Below are 23120 nucleotides of genomic sequence, written 5' to 3' on the forward strand. Positions count from 1 at the left end.
GGCTGTGTTTCCAGACCCCTGATCATCCTCGTTGCCCTCCTTTGAACGCCCTCCAGCTTGTCTGCATCCTTCTTGTTGTTCTCACTTGTGTTAGGCTGACCCTATGGAAAGGAGGACTGGGCTCCTGTATCTTTAACACTTGCAGATAAAAGGGAATTTCAGCAGGTGTCCTTTGTACACGTGCAGCATTGGGTGAAATCCCCTCTTCCTCACAACAAAGCCACAGGAGCTATACTAGCGTGACCAGATCCAGAAGGAGTGCTGTCCTACTTTCCATAGGGTCACCCTAGACCAGCCTTCCTCAACCTGGGGCACTGGAGCGCCCCAGGTTGAGGAAGGCTGCCCTAGACTAAATCCCCTAGCGCAGGTGTGCAGAACCTCTTTCAGGCAATGGGCCGGATTCCAGTTTGGAGCAACTCTTGGGGGGCACATGTGAGTGCTGCTGGTGGGGACTTAGTGCAAAAGGGTGGTGGCCAAAAATATGTTAGCCGAAAGCTCTTCCTGCCTGCCTCTCAGCCTTCGGAGAGGTATTTCACATTCTAGAATGGTGGTGGTGGGGGACTACACAGAAGCTGGGAGAGGGCAGGAAAGGGCAACTAGAACAATCAAGGATCAATCCCTCCAATGAGGGAAGGTTGCAACTCCTGAGGTAGTTTAGCTTAGAGGAAAGGCGCGTAAGAGGGGATCTGAGGAGAGGTGTACAAAACGATGCATGACGTGGGAAAAGGGGAGAGGAGGACATTTTTCTCCCTCCTAATAATAGAACCCAAAGGGATCCTCCCATAAAGCTGAATGGTGGGAGATCCAGGGCAGTTAAAAGGACTATGGAACTCGCTACCACAGGACCTAGCGATGGCCCCCAATTTGGATGACTTTAAAAGGGGGATGGATAAATTCCCGGAGGAGGAGAAGGCTATCAATGGCTGCTAGTCCTGAGGGCTCCAGTATCAAAGGCAGAGTAGGTAGGCCTATGTGCACCAGTTGCTGGGGAACATGGGCGGGAGGGTGCTGTTGCTCGCCTGTTCTACTTGTGGGCTTCCCACAAGCAGCTGGTTGGCCACTGTGTGAACAGAGTGCTGGACTAGATGGACCCTTGGTCTAAGGTGTCCTTATGGAAAGGAGGACTGGGCTCCTGTATCTTTAACAGTTGCATAGAAAAGGGAATTTCAGCAGGTGTCATTGGTATATATGGAGAACCTGGTGAAATTCCCTCTTTGTCACAACAGTTAAAGCTGCAGGAGCTATACTAGAGTGACCAGATTTAAAAGACGGCAGATTTGAAAGAGGGTTGTGATGAAGAGGGAATTTCACCAGGTTCCCCATATATACAAATGACACCTGCAGAAATTTCCTTTTCAATACAATCGTTAAAGATACAGGAGCCCTGTCCTCCTTTTCAAATGGTCACCCTAAAGTAACCAAGCTGAGCAGCATAATAGGGTGACCCTATGAAAAGGAGGACAGGGCTCCTGTATCTTTAACAGTTGTACTGAAAAGGGAATTTCAGCAGTTGTCATTTGTATATATGGGGAACCTGGTGAAATCCCCTTTTCATCACAACAGTTAAAGCTGCAGGTGCCCTGCCCTCTTTTAGATCTGGTCACAGTATAGCTGCAGTATAGCTCCTGCAGCTTTAACTGTTGTGATGAAGAGGGAATTTCACCAGGTGCGATATGCATACAAATGGCACCTGCTGAAATTCCCTTTTCTATGCAACTGTTGAAGATACAGGAGTCCCTCCTCCTTTTCATAGGGTCACCCTATCATAGCTAAAGCCTGGCCCTAGTAGTTTTTTCTTTCTTTTAATATTTAAAACTACAATTCCCCAAAGCCATGGCGGCGTGGAGGGGGAGATTGCAACTGGGATGGTCTATTTAAAAATACACTCTCCAGGCTGAATTGCATCCCTTGTCAAGGCTGCACCACGTCCTCCTGAGAATCGCTCCCACAAAGACTTGCATTCTCTGCATCGCGGGGTCCCCTTGAAGAGAAACGATGCGGGAAAAGACTACTTTTCCCGAAGAGCACCGGGCTCTCCTTTGGGCGGAGCTAGCCCCCAGAAACTACATTTCCCAAAGAGCATTGGGGCTCCTTTGGTGCAAAGACTACAATGCCCAAGCTGCAGTGGGCGCTCAGGTTTAAAAAGTAGAAAAAAGACTACATTTCCCAGCTTCACTTGGGGGCATACCTGGATAGGAGCGAGTGGCGTAAAAGAAAGGAAAACTGCATTTCCCAGAGTTCCCGGGAGGCCAGATTCCGCGGCTGGGCGGGGCTTCTGTTTGGCCAGGTAGCCGCAGGTGAGCAGGGATGCGCTGCGGAAATGCGAGCGGGGCTTCGGGGTTTCCCACGCCTCTGGAGCTGATGCCTACCTGCAGGGGATGAAGGTGTGTCCCTCCCTGCCGTAAGGAGCAGGTAGAAAGAGGGAGAGGGGGGTGGAGAGGCGAGGTGGAAGTAAGGCGAGAGAGAGGAGAAAGTGGCCATTGAGCCCGCTTCCTTTTTTGCATCCTGAAAGGGATTAGGGCACCCTGCCTTGTCCAACCTGGCGCCCTTCAGGTGTGTTGGACTACAACTCCCTGGGGATGCTGGGAGTTGTAGTCCAACACACCTGGAGGGCGCCAGGTTGGACATACCTTTTCTTCCTCCTGTTCCCCCACTCCTAAGGTTCGGGCATTAAGGGTCTCCGGAACCCAGGGCCAGTGCCAGACTATTTTGCGCCCTAGGCAAGGCAAGCTACTTGCAAACACCGCCCCCCCACCCCCAAATTGCGCGGAAGTCCGAACGCGTTTGCCGAGTGGAGAGCTGGGACTGGCTCACTTCGATTTGGGACCGAGCCGTCTGGAATTCACCGGGGCTTACTTCCGTGCGAACGCAACCCGCTGTGCAGCCTGGCGTCCCAATCCCCTCTGCACGTTTACTCGGGGGAATAAGGCTTCCGAGTAAGGAGGCTTAGGCGCATCGGGACGCACTGGTGCCTCCTGGTGCAACATTTTCTCGGATGCAAGTCCCGTTGATCCACACGCGCAGGATCGGGAAGCAGGAGAGTTTGCCTTGCAAGGAGTCCACAAGTCCCTAGCTTTCCTGGGGGAAGGGAGAGGGAGTCCGGCTTGCCCACCTGCCTGGACATCGCGGCCTGTTTGTGGAGAGAGGTGAGGCGACCCGGTGCCCTTTCCTCGGGAGTAAGGCAGAGGCTGGCTTGGGCCAGGGTCGAGCTCGCCACGTGCTTTTTCTCCTTCTGGCGGCGGCGGCCTCCTGGCTCGGGGAGGGCGGCTTCTGGGTGGAAGTCCGAACGTGTAGCCGCCCCCACCCCATCCCAGCGTCCCTGGCTTCACTTCGGCTGGGCGGGCATGGGGTGCCATCTCGCCCGCCCAGGCCCAGCTGAATCCTCTGGCCAGTCGGGCTCACAGCCAACAACGTGCGGGAATGCTGTGCAGCGCCCTGCGCCCCTCTTAGCTTGGCGCTCTAGGCGGCCGCCTGAGTGGCCTCTATGGTAGCACCGGCCCTGCCGGACCCCCTGTTTCGAGTTCTATTTGGAGCCATTTCCGCATCTTTGCAGCTGCCAGGCCAGAGGCTGCGATCCCCATACGGGCTTCCACCTTGCTGATCTTCCTGTCTTCTTCTCCCAAGGACGGCTACCGGGAGAACGTCCCTCCCTCCCTGTGAGCCCTCTTGAGAAGGGGCATGGCATCCCCCTCCGAAGACCACTCCCTCAAGCCAGCTCCAGCCAAACCTCTCACGGACCTGGATTTTCGTTCCGGGGCACGAATCAAAGAGCTCAATCAACTCATCCAAGAGTATGAAGCCAGGAACCCCAGCGTCCTGGACGCTCCAGAGTTGCACCGTGCCAAGGATCTTGTCTTCTCCCTGCTGGGTGAGTTGAGGCCAGCTTCAGAATCAGTCCAAAGCCCTGACCTCAAACCAGCCCAACTCCCCCCTCATAAACACCCCCTTTAGCTTTCTAGTTTCTAATATTATTGCTAGGTGATCTAGCAAGTAACAGTGTATTTCCATAGCCATGTGCTGCTGGGGCCTAGCTGGCTTTAAAAGGGGGACTCAACAAATTCACGGAGGAGGAGAGGTCTTCGCGTACACAGATAAAACCAGCAGGATCAATAAAATGCAATTAACCCTTTCAAAATGGAGACAAAAACATCAACAAGGCAACAAACGCAAACATCATCGAAGACAACCACAGACATAAAAGCACTTGTGACACAGCAATACAAGCAGCCAATAAAAACATATATAGAGTTAAAATTCCTGAGGTGCTTAAGGACATCAGAAGAGTCCCTAGTGCTGGGTCAGACGAAGGGCCTGTCTTGTCCAGCGTTCTGTTCACACACGTGGCCAAAACCTACAAGCAGGACAGGAGTGCACCAGCACCGTCCCTCCCATGTTCCCCAGCAACTGGTGTACGTAGACTTACTGCCTCGGATATTGGAGGTAGCACACAACCTTCAGGGCTAGTGGCCATTCATAGCCTTCTCCTCCAGGAATTTATCCACCCCGCTTTAAAGCCATCCAGATTGGTGGCCATCGCTACATCTTGTGGTAGTGCGTTCCATAATTTAACTCTGCGCTGTGTGAAGAAGTCCTTCCTTTTATTTGTCCTTTGGGGACAGTTCCCATCCGTGCCTGTATTCACCACCTAACTAATGGGGCTAAAATCTGCCTGCCCCAGGACCACTCATGCTTTTAATTTATAATGCTTTTCATAGAATCATAGAATAGCAGAGTTGGAAAGGACCTACAAGGCCATCGAGTCCAACCCCCTGCTCAATGCAGGAATCCACCCTAAAGCATCCCTGACAGAGGCTTGTCCAGCTGCCTCTTGAAGGCCTCTAGTGTGGGAGAGGCCACCACCTCCCTAGGGAATTGGTTCCATTGTCGTACTGCTCTAACAGTCAGGAAGTTTTTCCTGATGTCCAGCTGGAATCTGGCTTCCTTTAACTTGAGCCCGTTATTCCGTGTCCTGCACTCTGGGAGGATCGAGAAGAGATCCTGGCCCTCCTCTGGGTGACAACCTTTTAAGTACTTGAAGAGTGCTATCGTGTCTCCCCTCAGCCTTCTCTTCTCCAGGCTCAACATGCCCAGTTCTTTCAGTCTCTCTTCACAGGGCTTTGTTTCCAGACCCCTGATCATCCTGGTTGCCCTCCTCTGAACACGCTCCAGCTTGTCTGCGTCTTTTAACAATAAAACAATGAGAACCACTCTCCCACCCCCGCACATATAGCGGAGGTCCTGGTCATGAACCTCTCATTTCATACCTGTTTTGTTCGTTTCGGCGTTTGGGCTGAGGCTCCTCTTCTCTACCTGTCCCGCTCAGCTACTTTGGTTTCCTCCCAGGTCAAGTCCAGAAATCTGATGGAAAACTTCCGCCGATCAACCGATACCTGATTCTTTCCGGAGGGGCCCAGCAGGGCACTGTCAATGTGGACCCGGGCACTCTGTGCCCCCTCTCTCCCGGCGGTGACTACGACACGGACTTCACCCTCCTGGTGCCAGTTCTGCAGGCAGCCGGGGTCCCCGTCACCTTGGACATGAAGCAAAGCCCCCCAGGTTGCAGCCAGATCAGCCTCCAGCCCTTCGACGCTGGAACGCTCCGCCATTGGTCAGACTGTTGCTCAGGCGATGAGGCCTACCTCTCCGCCGAGCTGGTGGCCGACTGGTTTTTCCGCTCCGTTGCCAACGCTGCCAAAGACTCCAGGGTCGAGCGGCGCGGCTGCCTCACCTCCGTGGTCATCTCCGTTGGGCTCTACCGCATCCTCTACGATATCGTCCCAGTGGTGGCTTTGAGGGGCTGGCCTGAAGTTGCCCAACCCTGGCTGAGCCAGGCCCACTTCTGGGACGGCAAGTTGAAGGACGAGGAAGTCGCCGGTGGCTTCTACCTCTTGCCTTCCGCCTCCGGTGCCGATTGGCGCCTGGCGTTCTCGTCGAGCGAGCTGTACCTGAGGAAGACCCTTCCTCTCCCGTTGGTTCACGCTGTCCGAGCTGCCACGGCCCTCCTCGGCTGCCGTCGCCTTAAGGGCTTGGGGCCTTACCACCTCTTCACCCTGTCCCTTTGGTCGTGCGAGCGCCTCCCGACCAGCTACCTTGGCCAAGAGGAGAACGCCGCCCACGCGCTGCTGGGCCTTCTGGATGACCTGTCCGCCAGTTTGGTCCACAGGCATCTCCCCAACTACTTCCTACCCCAGTGGAACCTTCTGGAAGGCCTTTCCCGGCGAGCCGTGGAGAACCTTGCCCAGCAGGTGACCCGGGCGAGGGCTGACCCTTCCAAGTACCTCCGCCAAGCTGTGGAAGGGGCCAAAGAAGCCAGTCGCTTAGCGAAGGCCTTTAGAAACCAGGTTTCTTCCTCCGGGGTCTCGTAACGCCTTGGCAAGAGCAGGTGTCCATAGGGAGGCAGACGTGGGCCAAGCTACCTCCAATTCAACCAATCAGGCTTCTTGAAACCGCTTCCAGGGGTCTTTAACTGAAATGAGAATTGGATGATTGGGGTCTTTAAATCTCTCTCTCCACCCCCCACCCTCAAATCTGAGCTGTAGGGGGTGGGTGGGTGTTAGGGATGGGTTGATTTCTTGTTTTGCTTCCTCGTGGAACCAGGCCTAGGAGGGTAAGAGGAACAGGAGTCAGAAAGACGGCAACATAAACACCCACTGCAAGCTGGGGATGCAATAAAACAGCCTTCTGCAACCAGTTGCCCTCCAGAGGTGTTGGACTACAACTCTGGCTGGGGGATTCTGGGAGTTGTAGTCCAACACCTCTGGAGGGTACCTGGTTGCGGAAGGCTGCAATGGAACCTTTAAACCAGTGGTTCTCAACCTGGGGCGCTCCAGATGTGTTGGACTGCATCTCCCAGAATGCCCCAGCCAGCTGGCTGGGGCATTCTGGGAGTTGTAGTCCAACACATCTGGAGCGCCCCAGGTTGAGAAAGGCTGCTTTAAACTGTGCTTTACCTTGTCCTATAGACCTCTAGCGCCGGAGTGATGTGCCTGAACCTCTCCTCTTGCTTTGCCGCTCGCCCTTTCAGTCCGCTGGCCTTGGATGGAGATGCCTGCCTCACAAGGCAGCCCACTGGGATCTCTTTGGCATCTCCGAGGGCCCGTGGGGTCTGTCCAAAGCACTCCGGTGAGCCTGCCTCCATCCTAATAATCGGAGCCTCTAGAGAGGGGAGCGCCCACAGACCTGGACGCCCCCAATCTGCACGGATGCGTTAACTTTAACCAATGAACTCCCGTCCATTGGATTAAGCCTTCCTAAAGTCTCAGGTAGAGTAACGTAATTGTCGAGGGATCCCGCGAGGGTATCCACGCGGGAAGTAATCACACTTTTGGGGCAGCGTTGCCTGCAGATTGTGAAATTGCTTTCTGAATATATAAGTTGAACAATTGTTTAATTTAAATCATTTTTGGTGCGCACTTTAAAAAAAAATCCATATTATCGTGCAATGGGTAATGAATGGGGTTTATTTGGTGTGTTTTTTTGTTGTTGAAGAAGGTGGAGGTATTTTGTAGTCCTTGGGATAAGTTATATTTGATAGTACGCAGCAAGCTTTGTACACAGGGTGACCATGAGTAAAAATTTATATGCAGTGAACTATGTTTATCTCTTTCATTTGCTGGAGATGAGTTGGCAAGTGAGGGAACGGAAGAGGCTGAGGAGTGATGGGATGGAGACGGCTATCGTGTAGGCTTGTGGGTCACACCACATGCAGCAATTCATAGAATCATAGAATTGCAGAGTTGGAAGGGGCCTACAAGGCCATCGAGTCCAACCCCCTGCTCAATGCAGGAATCCACCTTAAAGCATCCCTGACAGAGGGTTGTCCAGCTGCCTCTTGAAGGCCTCTAGTGTGGGAGAGCCCACAACCTCCCTAGGGAACTGGTTCCATTGTCGTACTGCTCTAACAGTCAGGAAGTTTTTCGTGATGTCCAGCCGGAATCTGGCTTCCTTTAACTTGAGCCCGTTATTCCGTGTCCTGCACTCTGGGAGGATCAAGAAGAGATCCTGGCCCTCCTCTGTGTGACAACCTTTCCTCACAATTGCCTCTTCTTATGCGATACAAAGAAATAACCTAGACACAGGCTCTTAAAACACCATTCTGATTCTTATTATATCTGATGGCAGGCATTGAACATTACCATTCATCTATTTACTGAAACAGGATTGCCAACTGACCATATAAAAACAGCCGTTTGGATGCTCTTGTGCCTTCAGGCGCAGCTTGACTGGAGGAAATTGGCAGTTCATGCTTTCTCAGGGCCTGGAGAGGAACATGACCAGGAAGCTTGTGCCCGCAGATCCTGCTGCTATTTAGAAGCATAGCTATTGACCCTGGGTTAAAAAGTTGGCTACCCTATGCTGAAATCGCTTTGCTGCTCCTCCCCATAATGGTGACCTAGCGCCCTCCTGTGGAAAGGAGTGGAGGGGATTTATTTATTTGTTTATTATTAAATTTATATCCTGACTTTTTTACTTCTTGCAAGGAACTCCGCGCAGTTTATGAGGCCTTGGCTTCCTTGCACGAGGGGGGGAACGTCAGGGTAAAAAGAAGAGGGGGGAAAGTCAGATTCTTCTCCTTTCCATTTTATTTTATTCTCAAGCATCTGGGTGAGTGAATATTTATTTATTTATTTAGTACATTTCTATACCGCCCAATAGCCGGAGCTCTCTGGGCGGTTCACAAAATTTAAAACCATTCAAAGTATAAAACAACAGTATAAAACCATAATATAAAATACAATATAAAAGCTCAACCAGATAAAAACAGCAGCAATGCAAAATTACAAATTTAAAAGGGAGATACACTTTACCCAGGCCTGGAAGTCCAAGCAGGGGGGCGGGGTGAACAGGTGTCGGCCCCTGGTGAAATCGCATTTATTTATTTATTTTATTACATTTATATACCGCCCCATAGCCAAAGCTCTCTGGGCAGTTTACAAAAGTTAAAAACAACGAACATTAAAAACAGACATACACAAATTTAAAATACTATAAGGAAAACAAATGAGGCTGAATCACAGCTCATCCCTGGAGGATATTTATGGAAACCTATTTCCCTGTATCTGTGTACCTATTTGTATCCAGATAATGTGAGGTTGGCTGGTGTCAATTGGATAATCTTAGAGTTGAACATGCAAGGGAATTAATTATGCTCTCAGGCCCATCCCTGTGGCAGAGAGAATCTGCCGCGTATGCAGTTAAACTGGGACTTCTCGTTGAAGGGCGCAATCTTATGCGTGTTTAGACAGGGAGGGAAAGTCCTACATCTCCCAGCATTCCCCAGCCAGCAATGCTTCCAGTCCCAGAGCTCTTTGCACGTGGTCAGACGGGAGGGAGAAAGCATAAGTGGGACAAAATGCCGTCATAATCAGGGGCGTGGATCGCACAGACCGTGGGAGCCGGAACTGCTGATAGGATTTACCAGGCCCCAGATACGTGAGTAAATGTCTACACGTACAGACTGTACTGCAACTTCCCCCAACTGGGACGCCCTCCAGATGGGTTGGACTACAACACCTATCATTCCTGTTGACCGGGGGAAGGTGGGAGTTGTAATCCACCCCATCTGGAGTGCACCGGTTTGGAGAAGCCTGGTCCGTTAGAATTTTTTTTTAAAAAAAATGCATCGTAGACGGTAATACCTTCATTAGGAGTGACCCAAAAAGTTATGCAACTCTCAGCCAGGTTTGCTGGCGTCTTCTTCAGGCTGGATGTTACTTTAAACAGAAATAGGAAAAAAGGAGGGGTCTTGTTAGGGCGGGGGGGGGGAGTCCCAGCTGGGTTCACACAACATGCTAACTCGCCATGGATTATCGTGACATCTGAATACAGCATATTTTCCATGCAGAGGGTTATTATGTTGTCTGAATACAGCATGTGACTTGTTAACTATGGAGGATGGCTTATTTTTCTTGAACAAGTTACCTTGTGAGCCCATGGATTGTTGCTGGGTTGTTTGGGCTGATTAACAAGCCACACTGCAGGGTTAATGAGCGACCCTGTGGAAAACACGCTGCATTCAGACAACACAATAACCCACCATCTTCAGACAACATGATAACCCGTCCTGCAGAAAACGTGCTGCGTTCAGACAACACAATAACCCATGGTTCAACAACCACCTATCAACACACTGGGCGGGTTAGCATGTTGAGTGAACCCAGCCAGTGTGGGCCGTGGTGTAATTTCAGAAAAGAAAAGAAAAAGTGACCTCGTGGGATTGGATGTACAGGGCAGGACCATGAGATAGGAGGGGGCTTGTGTTGTATGTCTGTCTTGCCCCCCTCCCCCAAATGAGGTGTGGGCCCTGCACAACCCTCCTCCCAGCCCCACCCTGCCCCATCTCTACTCTGAATCTTGCCTTTCAAATGCTGTTTTCCATGCTGGCCTGCTGGGGGCATCAGATGCTCATTTTAACAGCCTTTTACTTTTGGCCTTGTGGAAAAAATGTACATTGTATAGAAATGTACACCAGCACCATGTACATTGATGGTGTAAATAAATAATAATAATAAAAATTAGGGGTTTTCTTTTTGAGGCGGAGATGGAAGAAGAGGAAATTCGTTTGCTGTATCTGAATTATCTTTTTCTTTTTTAAAATGCCATCCTGTAATTGCAATTGTATAGAACAAGGAACATTTGTTATATATATGATAGGGAATCGCAGAGGCTGTGTTAAATAAGTTGCAAAGCCAGAAGGGATCAGATGCGTGTGGGACCACCAGAGAGATAACAAGGCAAGTTTATGGACTCCATCACAATAACATCCCTGAAGAACCAGGCTGGTTAAGTTTCTGTGACTTGGAGGGCCATAAATATACCGTATTTCTTCGATTCCAAGACGCACTTTCCCCCCATATAAACATCTCTAACCCTAACCCTTAGAATTGCGGGTGCATTTATTATTTCTTAGGATCAAAGCTTTTTTTCTGTTGGTGGTACTGAAATTAGTGTGCATCTTACAATCGATGGTGTCTTACAATCGAAGAAATACGGTAGTCATATTCTAAAATGGAGATATATAGATAACAACAAATATTGTTTAAAAAGTTAAATTTGCAGCCATGTTTGTGGAAGAGGAATCTGGGGGTACATGAGGTCCCAGAGTATTCCTAAACAGCCCTGGCCTTGCAAATGGCAGCTAAGGAGGTTGTAGCCGAGCTGGAAAAGGGAGAGAAAATCTAGAACATTTGGGAGGCGCGGCTGTTGCACCCAAAAAATTGCAAAATGTTCTGCAAGAACAGAAGAACTGAAGGTAAGTTTGTGGAGGGGGGCGGGTTGATCTCTTAGCACAGTGGTCCGGGGTGAGTGCGTGCTCGAACCCTGGGTTCTATTGGCTAGTTTTGCACACCGAGACTAAAAATGTTTTGAATTGCACACACAGCCTGAACTTCTGCTTCTAAACAGTAAGTCTCAATTGGCCACGATTCTCTGTATTGTGGCACCCCTCTGTGGCTCTTGGTCCTTTCAGATTCGGTCTTCTTCTGGATGCTACTTGAGCCCTGTTCTCCTGCTTTCCCTGATCCAGAAGAAGTTAATTCCAGCTTTCTCTTCTGCCTCCATTCTCTCATCTAGGCTAGCCTATTCTCCTCAGTGTGGCAAAGTTGTCCCTGCCATCCCACCTGGCTGCTGAGGTTGGATGCAAACCCACCCATGATACAAAACAGGATGTAGCTAAATCCACACAGGGTTGCGATGAATTTTGCTGTGTATTGATAGCACTACATAAATCATCGGTGAAAACGAGGTTGTGACTTTGCCCCAGTGGCCGAGAGTGTGTAACCAGAGCTGCCCAAAGGCTATTTAAAAGTTCAGTATGTTTGAAAATATATTCCGAAACGTAAGCAGCAAAATAGTGAATGCCCTTCAACTTTTAAAACAAATGAAAACAAAGTATTAAGGTAGGAATGGTTTAAAGAGAAAAGGAAATGCAAAAGAATGTCAAATGCAAAAACGAAATGTAAAAATGTAGCGATTACAGAGAAAAAACAATTGTAACCATGAACCACAAAGCTGTGTGGTGGTTAAATGCAAAGTTTTACGCTATGCAAAGTAACAGTTAAACTTTTACTGAGGCTTATTAGAAAACAGTATTAGGAAAACTATATTAAAGTATCAAATAAAATAGGCATGGGTCAAAATAACAGCAGTTACTTAGCCCCACTTAAACTCCCACCTGTCCATAGAATCATAGAATAGCAGAGTTGGAAGGTGCCTACAAGGCCATTGAGTCCAACCCCCTGCTCAATGCAGGAATCCAACCTAAAGCATCCCTGACAGATGGTTGTCCAGCTGCCTCTTGAATGCCTCTAGTATGGGAGAGCCCACAACCTCCCTAGGTAACTGGTTCCATTGTCGTACTGCTCTAACAGTCAGGAACTTTTTCCTGGTGTCCAGCTGGAATGTGGCTTCCTTTAACTTGAGCCCGTTATTCCGTGTCCTGCACTCTGGGAGGATCGAGAAGAGATCCTGGCCCTCCTCTGTGTGACAACCTTTTAAGTATTTGAAGAGTGCTGTCATGTCTCCCCTCAATCTTCTCTTCTCCAGGCTCAACATGCCCAGTTCTTTCAGTCTCTCTTCATAGGGCTTTTTTTCCAGACCCCTGATCATCCTGGTTGCCCGCCTCTGAACATGCTCCAGCTTGTCTGCGTCCTTCTTGAATTGTGGAGCCCAGAACTGGAAGCAATACTCTAGATGATGCCTAACCAGGGCCGAATAGAGAGGAACCAGTACCTCACGTGACTTGGAAGCTATACTTCTATTAATGCAGCCCAAAATTTGCCTTTCTTGCAGCCATAGCACACTGTTGGCTCATATTCAGCTTGTTATGTGCAACTAGTTAAATGCAATTCTCAAAGTTTCTAACTGTAGAGAGGTATGGTCCAAACCTTTAAGATAAAACACTGGAGGGAAGGAAAATTATAGTTACCTGTCCCAAGCAGAGATCTGAAGAACAGGCACCTGTGAACCCAAATGAAGATTGGAGGAGAACTTTCCCAGGGTGTCCAGTAAAGTCCAGATGGGAAAATCAAGCCAGGTAGGAAGAGAAGAAAATGTTTTAAAATGGAAAAGGGCAGTGAAATCTGGGCTTCTCCAATGAGTAAAATAAAATAGGAGGGAGTTGAATTTGCTCCAAGTTACTCAAATACCTAGCCCTGGTGGCTAGATGCAGCCTTAAAAACTGAAGATGTGACGTAGTCAAAAGTATGACATTTCCTGTTTTTTCAAAGAAAGGAAAACATGCAAACTTTGGCCCCAAAGCCCCCAAACTGGGGTGGGGGGATCTGTTAGCATAAAAACAGAGCTAGGCAAAAAGGGGGGAAAAGAAGAGGTGGGCACAATACCTTTCCTAGGATGCATCGACTTCCCTAAACTTTCCTGCCTTTTGATTGGCTTTTCCCGTTCTTTCCAGTTGCCAACTAGAAATTCGTTTCTGGATGTGCAGAAACCTACGAAAACAGCCTTTTCTCATTGTTTTAGGCAGCTGATGTTACCCCGGGCCTTATCAGGTACACAGGAACACTCCGGACTCACAGAGCTGCTGGGAGTGACAACCATTGTAGCTTCTTCTCATACTGGTCCATTGTTCCACGGCTTGATTGCAGCTTTGTCAGCATAGCTGTCTGCATTTCAGACTCCGGGCAGCAAGAATTTCTTGCCCTCCAGGAAAGACAGGTCTGCTGTGAACCACAGTTTTGCTCCCATTCTGTTCCACGGCTCCCTTATAACCCCTTTGTCCTCAACACCCGAATTCCTTCCAAAAGTGACCTGAGTAAAAACTGGGAGGACAGAGAGACAATGTACATTGTCCGGCTGGATCAGAGCAAGGTTGGTCTAGATAATTATCACTGTCAGTGCTTTTTGCATTTCAATTCCTTCTGATCTCACTGTTTTTCAGTCAGCAGCCGCCGCCCAACCACGTGAGATATATATGCTTGTAAGTTTTCAGGATAAGCTTACATTGTAGGAGTGGTGAAACTCTCTCAGTCTGAGGGCCCAGAGAAGCCCATGGGGACATTCTGGTGGTGGTGGGGACTAAAGGTAAAAGGGGGGAACCAACACACACACACACCAGCATATCTTAGCTTAAATCACAGGCATTAAGCCTTAGGAGAGACATTTAGACCTTTCAGGATGGGGAAAAAACTGCAAAAGCAGAAGAAACCGCCAATCAGTCTGGAGAAAGGGGGCAGCTATTTGGGGACCCCGCCTTGGAGGGCTGCATTTCAGCCCCAGACCCAATGTTCCCCACCCTTGCTTTAATACATTTGATGGAGTGGGTCATAATCCACAAAAGCTTATGCCATAATAGGGATAAATGCCAAGTTCTACACCTAAGAAAAAGAAACCAAATGCACAGTTACAAGATGGGGGGTACCTGGCTCAGCAATACTACGAACGAGAAGGATCTTGGAATTGTTGTAGATCGCAAGCTGAATATGAGCCAACAGTGTGATGTGGCTGCAAAAAAAGCAAATGCTATTTGGGGCTGCATTAATAGAAGTATAGCTTCCAAATCGCACGAAGCCCTATGAGGAGAGACTGAAAGAAGTGGGCCTGTTTAGCTTGGAGAAGAGAAGATTGAGGTGAGACTTGATAGCACTCTTCAAATACTTAAAAGGTTGTCACCCAGAGGAGGGCCAGGATCTCTTCTCGATCCTCCCAGAGTGCAGGACACGGAGTAACAGGCTCAAGTTACAGGAAGCCAGATTCCAGCTGGACATCAGGAAAAACTTCCTGACTGTTAGAGCAGTACGACAATGGAACCAGTGACCTAGGGAGGTGGTGGGCTCTCTCACACTAGAGGCCTTCAAGAGGCAGCTGGACAGCCATCGGTCAGGGATGCTTTAGGGTTGATTCCTGCATTGAGCAGGGGGTTGGATTCCAACTCTATTATTCTATGATTCTATAATAAATGTGTTAGTCTTTAAGGTGTTGCAAGACTGCTGTTTTTCCAGCAACAGACTATGACCTTGTTCGGATGACACGCTAAGCCATGGTGGTTAAGCATTTTGAGCTAAACGTTATGGTTTATCGTGTCGTGTGAACCTTCCTAACCATTGTAGCTTCCTAACCACGGTTTAAACATGCTCACTAACCATTTTCTGCACAAGGCTTAGTGTGTTGTCTGAACAGGCCACTACCCCTAATTGGCACAAGGTATATTTGATTTTAGAGCAGGGCAGATTTGCTTCTACGATGTCACGGGCCTCTGATATGGGGGCACTTTAAGGGATTGGGGGGCTGGATAAGAGGACTGTGCTGTATGTATTGTGGGTACACTTTGAAGAGCCTTTCACAGGGTTTGTAGCTCAGCCAGGATTTAAAGGGGTGATGTGTTCCAATGATTTGGGACACACTGTTCAAACCCTGGTTAGGCAAGGCAGTGAGATGTGCTCTGCCTCTTGTACACAAGGCTCCCTGGTCTCTTCCCCCCAGCTTTCTTCACTGTAGTTTGTTGTGACGCTTGAAGGCATCAGACTACTAATTGCCTCCAAACCATGATCTGGAGTCCTTTTGCAAACCAGGGTTTGGAGAAAATTCTTGGTTAACGCTAACCACAGTTTGCCCACTTGGATGTCACGGGAATATATGGTTTGAGCAAACCAGGAAAGGGAAGGAGAGGCCCTGTGCTCATGAGAGTGGGGAGAGAGAAGCACCAGAGCTTATGGGGTGTTCCCAGTCTCCAAACTGTGACCCCTTTAGACATGCAGTGTTACTAAAATTGCGTTGGGGATATAGATAGCTGGATACTACACAGAAACAAATTTGTGTGTCCTTGAAACCTAAACTGAGCAGGGCAGAATCTGAGCAAGCTATCAGTCCCAGAAGCTATTTTTCGTGCCAGTGTTTAGCCCCAGAAGGTGTCTGCCTTCTTCAGAGGGAATTCCGGTAGACGTAGGGTGACCATATGGGAAGGAGGACAGGGCTCCTGTATCTTCAACAGTTGTATCGAAAAGGGAATTTCAGCAGGTGTCATTTGTATGCATGCAGCACCTGGGCGAAATTCCCTCTTCATCACAACAGTTAAAGCTGCAGGAGCTGTACTAGAGTGGCCAGATACAAAAGAGGGCAGGGCTCCTGCAGCTTTAACTGTTGTGACAAAGAGGGAATTTCACCAGGTGCTGCATGCTTACAAATGTTGCCTGCTGAAATTCTCTTTTCTATACATCTGTTGAAGATACAGGACCTTGGTCCTCCTTTTCATATGGTCACCCTAGGTAGAAGTAGCTTATAACTCTGAAGTTGTGGGGAAATCTGCACCAGCCAAAATTCCCTCTTCCACCTGAGGCATCTGAGTGTCCAGTTCTGGGCTCCACAATTCAAGAAGGACGCAGACAAGCTGGAGCGTGTTCAGAGGAGGACAAACAGGATAATCAGGGGTCTGGAAAGAAAGCCCTATGAAGAGAGACTGAAAGAACTGGGCATGTTTAGCCTGGAGAAGAGAAGGTTGAGGGGAGACATGAGAGCACTCTTCAAATACTTGAAAGGTTGTCACACAGAGGAGGGCCGGGATCTCTTCTCGATCCTCCCAAAGCGCAGGACATGAAATAACGGGCTCAAGTTAAAGGAAGCCAGAATCCAGCTGGACATCAGGAAAAACTTCCTGACTGTTAGAGCAGTACGACAATGGAATCAGTTGCCTAGTGAGGTTGTGGGCTCTCCCACCCTAGAGGCCTTCAAGAGGCAGCTGGACAACCATCAGGGATGCTGTAGGGTGGATTCCTGCATGGAGCAGGGGGTTGGATTCGATGGCCTTGTAGGCCTCTTCCAACTCTGCGAATCTATGATTCTATGTACAGGACGAGGTAAGCCCTACACCTTTGCAGTCGGGGGAAGGGGAAGGTAAGAGGGCTTGTTTTCCAGGCCGGTTTGAACCCAAGAATGTTGTGGTGGGGAGGGCAAAGAAATGAACCCAGAGCTGAAGTACGGCTTCTGAATTGAACAGGGACAAGGATGGCTGTTCAGCCCCCCCTTCTTCCTACCCAGCTGCCTGGGGCAGCCCTAATAAAAACTCTCTAAGCTTCAAGGGGCTTATGGTGAGCCGGGCCACGCTCCACGCCTGCCAGGCCAGGGGGATGGGAGCCAGCAGGCGCCTGGCTGGATTAGGATCATGAGCTTGTTAGAGCTTCCTGCTGGCAAAATGACTTTCTCTGCCACTTGGGGAGGCGGGAAGGGAGGGGGATATTTGCATATGCAAATACAAACAGAGCAGCCTTCCCCAACCTGGTGCCCGTGAGATGTGCTAGACTGCAATGCCCATCATTCCCAGCCAGCATGATGGTGGATTGCAGCTCCGTCCTTCCAACACCTGACTAACACTCAGTGCCGCCGCCCCGCCAGCATCTGCCACCTGAGGCAGCTGCCTCATTTTGCCTTAACATAGGACTGGTCTGTTTTGCCTCTGCACTCTCCCCCAATAGCTGCAAAAGAGGGATGTAGCGGGGTGCAGGAATTGACACGCTGGGTGCTGCACCCCTGCCTAGACCACGATTCTGGTCTTGATGTTGTCTCCTGGCTGACTCTGAAATCCCTCATTTTAGCGTTAATCTTTAAAGCCCCCATTGGCACAGTTCCCAAAAGGGAGAGTTTTGACCCTAGAATCCTGGCACAAATCCTGACACAAGCTGCTGCTGTATCCTGGCTCCTCAAAAAGAAAAAGAAAAAACGGGGGGGGGGGAATCCACAACACAACTTAACGGCTGCATATGAACGTTATTTGGGCAGCACCAGCAGCTGCCTCCTCCCCAGAACTAGCCGCATCCCAGCCCCCCAGAAATGACAAGCTGGAGCATGTTCAGAGGAGGGCAACCAGGATGATCAGGGGTCTGGAAACAAAGCCCTATGAAGAGAGACTGAAAGAACTGGGCAGGTTTAGCCTGGAGAAGAGAAGATGGAGGGGAGACATGATAGCACTCTTCAAAGACTTGAAAGGTTGTCACACAGAGGAGGGCCAGGATCTCTTCTCGATCCTCCCAGAGTGCAGGACACGGAATAACGGGCTCAAGTTAAAGGAAGCCGGATTCCAGCTGGACATCAGGAAAAACGTCCTGACTGTTAGAGCAGTACAACAATGGAACCAGTGACCTAGGAAGGTGGTGGGCTCTCCCACACTCGAGGCCTTCAAGAGGCAGCTGGACAAGCATCTGTCAGGGATGCTTTAGGGTGGATTCCTGCATTGATCAGGGGGTTGGACTCGATGGCCTTGTAGGCCCCTTCCAACTTTGCTATTCTATGATTCTATGAAATGCAGGGCCAAATTGCAGCATAGGTCAATGGCTGTTCCCCTGGCCAGACTCAGCTGCATTTGAGGACCAGCTGAGCGATCCAGCAGGCCTCCACCCTGGAGGGAGCTGCAGAGGTCAAAACCAATGGAAGGATCCCGGAATAAACAGCAGGCCCATCTTAGAGGTGGCTGCCTTCCCCCACCCTGCCACCCCACCAAGCGCTGGATTCCTCTCTGTGCGTGATTTCCCAGTTAAGTAGAGATCCAGGTTTCCTCCACGGTGCAATTAATTGATGGGTGAATGGTTTGGTGACCCGTGGGGAGAGCCCAAAGAACAGAGATGGCAGATGAATAAGACAAGCTATATGAGAGGGGTGGGGTGGGGGTCGTGGTGGAGATGTACCGTGCAAGTGCTGGGCTGGGCTGGGGCTAAACCTTTGGTAGTGCGTACCCCACTTTGAGCATACAGACTGGAATCCCGTTTCATCCATAGGAGCATGCGTTGAAAGAAGAGGGGGTGAAACCGGCCTTTGGACCACGATGCCGGTGCAAAGGTTTTACCGCGAGACAGTTCACACAGTCGGGGGCTGCAGATACGGCTCCCCAGATTAGCGATTCTCAATCTGCCAGAAACAGTGCATCGGAGGTGTCAGCCCACATGTACCCCCGCCTGCCCCCTCCCTTCCATATTATTCTGTGGTCATTTGCCAAATTGCAGCGTTTCTCCGGAGGACCTCCCCACTCAGGCTTTTGGGGTTGGTGGGCAGCATTGCAATTTTGAGAGTGTGTTGTGGGCGCTCTTACAAAATGGCTGCTGAGTGGTTGGGTGGGTGGGAAACGAGGCTTGCCCCTTCATACATAAGGGCTGTCATGGTGGGACAGGAAGGCCACTGGAAACTCATTTGCCAGAAGCCAAAGTGGCGAGTCTAAAAGACAAGTTCGCTTGCCCCAGAAACGAAGTCCAAGGGAAAGGTGGGGAGGGGGGGCGTTGAGCTCCAAAACACAAAACTGCTCATGTGAACCCAAATAAAGTTGGCGCTGGAGGGCAGCCCTTTGCTTTGCAGCATGCTGCCCCCCCCTACCCCCGATTTTTAATTTAAAGAAAAAAAAGATCTGGGAGCCTAGCATGCTGCAAAGCAAAGAAATAAAATAAAAACTGGGACAGGCAGGGACCATGGTGGGCGCCCAGAAAAGTGTCCGTGGGCACATTGATACCACGTTGGACATCCAGCTGTAAAAACTGTACATCCCTCCAGATAACTCTACTTTTGTTTCCAGGGTGAAAGCGAGGTGAGGTAAGAGCCCTTGATTGATCCAGGGCTCTGTTTCCACACTTCAAAGGAGCTCAGCTGGCTAAGGAAAGTCCACCAGCACCCTGCTTCCTGCGCACAAGTGTTGGGTCGGTGGATAACAGTTTGTGAACTCTTTCTGGGGCCCCATCAAGTGATTTGGGGTTCTGTACAGGTATCCCCCCCCCCCCGGAAGAGGATTCCTCCCAGAGCTGCAAGTTCGGAGGTATCCAGTCAGGAGTTCGCCAGCAGGGGGCAGCAGCATCACAGGTAGCCCAACGCAGCCTGGTTAACCTCCACTTGCCCTCCGCCTCCCCCCCCCCCAAATCAGCCGCAATGTGGGGTGGGGTGGGGAGAGACGGGGAGGCACACGACCAAAGCCACTCCCGGGTGAACATTTATTACCTCCTCGCTGGGCTCGGAAGTCCCTGATTCAGCACCCGCTGCAGAAAATAAATCTTGGGCCGGGAAGTCAGAATGGATTGGGGGGTGGGTTTTCCCCCTCCTTGCTCCAAGAGTCCATTTCCTCTCCTCCAAAACTTGCAGCAGGACTGCATAGAATCATAGAATAGCAGAGTTGGAAGGGGCCTCTAAGGCCATCGAGTCCAACCCCCTGCTCAATGCAGGAATGTGGGGGGAAGGAATTGCCTAGGCAGTTCCCCCCCCTCTAAATTGTAGCCCCCTCCCCCCCTCCCCTGCTCAGCCAAGAAGTCGCCGCGCTGGCAGGAGTCGAGGCAATTAGCAAATGGCCTGGGCCGGAGCCGGGGAAGGGGGGGCGGCGTCTCCTCCCCGCTCCGGCTTTATTATTATTATGGATGATGGGCGAGAGAAGCACGCGGGTGGTGTCACAGCGGCGGCGTAAACGCCGAGCGCGCCCCATTATTCAGCTAATGGGTTGCGTGACCCAGCGGTGCGGAGGAGCGCTTGGCCGGGCGGCACTTGGCAACCGGGGCGCCGCCCTTAAGAAAAATGCCCCTCGGGAGTGAGTGGGGAACGGGGGGTGGGGATGCCTGTGCAAGGGCTAAAACAAAAGCAAGCCCCCTCCCCTGTGCAACTCCCAGTGGGATGGGGTGGGGTGGGGGGAGAAGGGGACATGCGCCTAGTTCTGGGTTGGGGGGTGTCCTGCTGTTTATTCTGCTGCTCCCCTCCCTCCCCACTCTAGGATGCTGAGGCGGCCAGCGCCAGGCGCAACACCCTTTCGCATTCGGCAGAAACCAAAAGGCAGCCTGCTCCTTCTTAGTCCCAATGGCAGCGTAGTAGAACCTCCAGCTCCAGAAGCTGTCTACCTGAGTGCCTGATGCTGTGGCAAAAGCAGCGTGGGAACGTGTGTGTGTGTATGTGTGTGTGGTGGGGGTGAGCTGTTGCCCTCAGGTCCGGCATGTGGGCTTCCCAAGGGTATGTGGTCAGCTACTGTGGAAAGCCAGATGCTGGGCAGGAAAGATTTTGGTGGTATCCAGCAGGGCTCATAGAATCATAGAATAGTAGAGTTGGAAGGGGCCTACAAGGCCATCGAGTCCAACCCCCTGCTCCATGCAGGAATCCACCCTGGTTCTTATGGACTAGCCCCTTGCAAGCTTAGGGGGCTGTTTGCATGCGTCCTGGAAGCTGGGTGTAACTTTGAAAGGGCTCAGGATCTTTGGAGCAGGGCTGCTGAGCGGGACCCAGTTCTATTTCTGGAGACGTGCTCAGGGGCGGTGTTCCTGTGGGGGGCGGAGCCAGATGCAAAATGGGCGGGGCCAGAATACCAACACTGCCACCAACTTTTCGCACGACGATCTTCCTAGCAGAAACCAAGCCTTAGGTCAGCCATTTCTACCTCCAGGAACCGCCGGTCCCGAAGCCCGGCTTCCAAAGATGCACAGCCGCTTGAACCTCAAAGGCCTGCGGGCACTTTGGTTCTCATGCGTGCAGCCCAAAGGAAATGTGCACTCTGCATATGTTCAGGCACCTTGCGTTGCACACCTGCAGGATGGAGGGCACTGATTGAAATGGGTTGTGGGGCTCAGCTGGCTACTCCATGCAGACCCCTGAGTATCTTGCCCCCCCATAGCTCTTTTCGCGTTCCGGCCATCAGGGGGCAGTAGTGTCCTTTGCTGCCCCTTCTTGGCTGGTGCTGAGCCAAGCGTTGGAGCCCGGCTGCTGGGCCTTGGCAGCTGGACAGGGAGCTGTCAGCGAAGAGAAACACTTATGAAAATTTGATAGAAGCGCCCATTAATTACGGCTGTTCCGAGAGTTGTCTTTTCCCCCGGGTGCTTCTGCAATCTCTTCCCATTCTGGTGGGGACTGGAGTCCTGGGTCCTCTGTGGAGCTTTGGCAGAGAGTGGGAGGGAGGGGCACTCATGGGCAGGAATGCCCCCTCCCCAATTTCAGCGCTTGGAGCAGAACATTTAAGGCAGCCCAGGTTCCCCTAACTCAGGGCCCAACCCAGAGAAAGGGGCGACGTTCTCCTACATGAGCTCCATTGAAATGACGGTGGGGTTCGCGAGAGCACAGCCATTCATTTCAATGGGGCTTGTAGAGCAAGAGATGACCTTCCCCCTGGACTGGGCCTTGTGGGTAGCCCGTGCCTCCTTCCCTGGTGGGGCCAACCTCTGCTTTGAAGGTGACCGGTGGTTCAGAGCCTTCACTGCCGGACGTCCCTGCAGGGCAGGATTTCGGAGTCAGGATTTGGCGTGAGAACCTGCTTTCAGGGCCGAGGCTCCGAGGAGGAGAGTGGCTTTGAGCATGTACAGAGTCTCCGCACGCCTAGGATGAGGGGAGCGAGGCTTCTGGCATGGACGGTGTCATACATGTCTCAATTGGTGAGCGTGGGATGGATTCCTCCTGTGTTGGGTACAGTGGCCAGCGTTAAGCAGAGGTACTTCTAGAGACACTGGAAATAAGGGGAAACCTCAGGCCTGCAGGGCAGATCTGCCCCTCCCGGGGTCCCAATCCAGCCCTCTGGGCATCCCCAGGTGGGCACGCTCCTTTCCTCTTTCGTGCGTTCCCCGCCCTGCCCCATTTTATTTATTTATTTATTTATTTATTACATTTCTATACCGCCCAATAGCCGGAGCTCTCTGGGCAGTTCACAAAAATTAAAACCATTCAAAGTATAAAACAACAGTATAAAACCATAATATAAAATACAATATAAAAGCTCAACCAGATAAAAACAGCAGCAATGCAAAATTACAAATTTAAAGCACCATGTTAAAATGTATTTATAGATTGTTAAAATGCTGGGAGAATAAAAAGGTCTTCACCTGGTGTCTAAAAGCATATAATGTAGGTGCCAAGCGAACCTCCTTAGGGAGCTCATTCCACAGCCGGGGTGCCACAGCAGAGAAGGCCCTCCTCCTGGTAGCCACCTGCCTCACTTCCTTTGGCAGGGGCTCACGGAGAAGGACCCCTGAGGATGACCTTAGGGTCCGGGCAGGTACATATGGGAGGAGGCGTTCCTTCAGATTCTAAAAAAGATGAAATGCCCTCCCTTAAGGCTTCATCGCTGACAATAAGAGTTTTAAGCTAAATTAGGCTGGCATTTTTGGCCTCGCCCCTTTGGCCTTTGGGACCGCCTCCTTTTGCTTTTGGCCCCGCCCATTACCAGAAGGTGCCCCCAACCCCCA

General features: G+C 50.8%; 1 protein-coding gene across 1 annotated transcript; it reads left to right on the plus strand.

Annotated features, from left to right (window-relative positions):
- Positions 1 to 2295: 2295 nt before the first annotated feature.
- On the plus strand, positions 2296 to 6669 carry TMEM102 (transmembrane protein 102). The gene is made up of 3 exons (XM_063137527.1): positions 2296 to 2401; positions 3625 to 3868; positions 5344 to 6669. Exons 2-3 carry the CDS (start codon positions 3679 to 3681, stop codon positions 6363 to 6365), a joined length of 1212 nt encoding a protein of 403 aa, XP_062993597.1. The 5' UTR covers positions 2296 to 2401; positions 3625 to 3678; the 3' UTR covers positions 6366 to 6669.
- The last annotated feature ends 16451 nt before the right edge of the window (positions 6670 to 23120 follow it).

The sequence above is a fragment of the Elgaria multicarinata genome, chromosome 11 (assembly GCF_023053635.1).
Source record: "Elgaria multicarinata webbii isolate HBS135686 ecotype San Diego chromosome 11, rElgMul1.1.pri, whole genome shotgun sequence".
In the NCBI taxonomy this organism is placed as follows: Eukaryota; Metazoa; Chordata; class Lepidosauria; order Squamata; family Anguidae; genus Elgaria; species Elgaria multicarinata.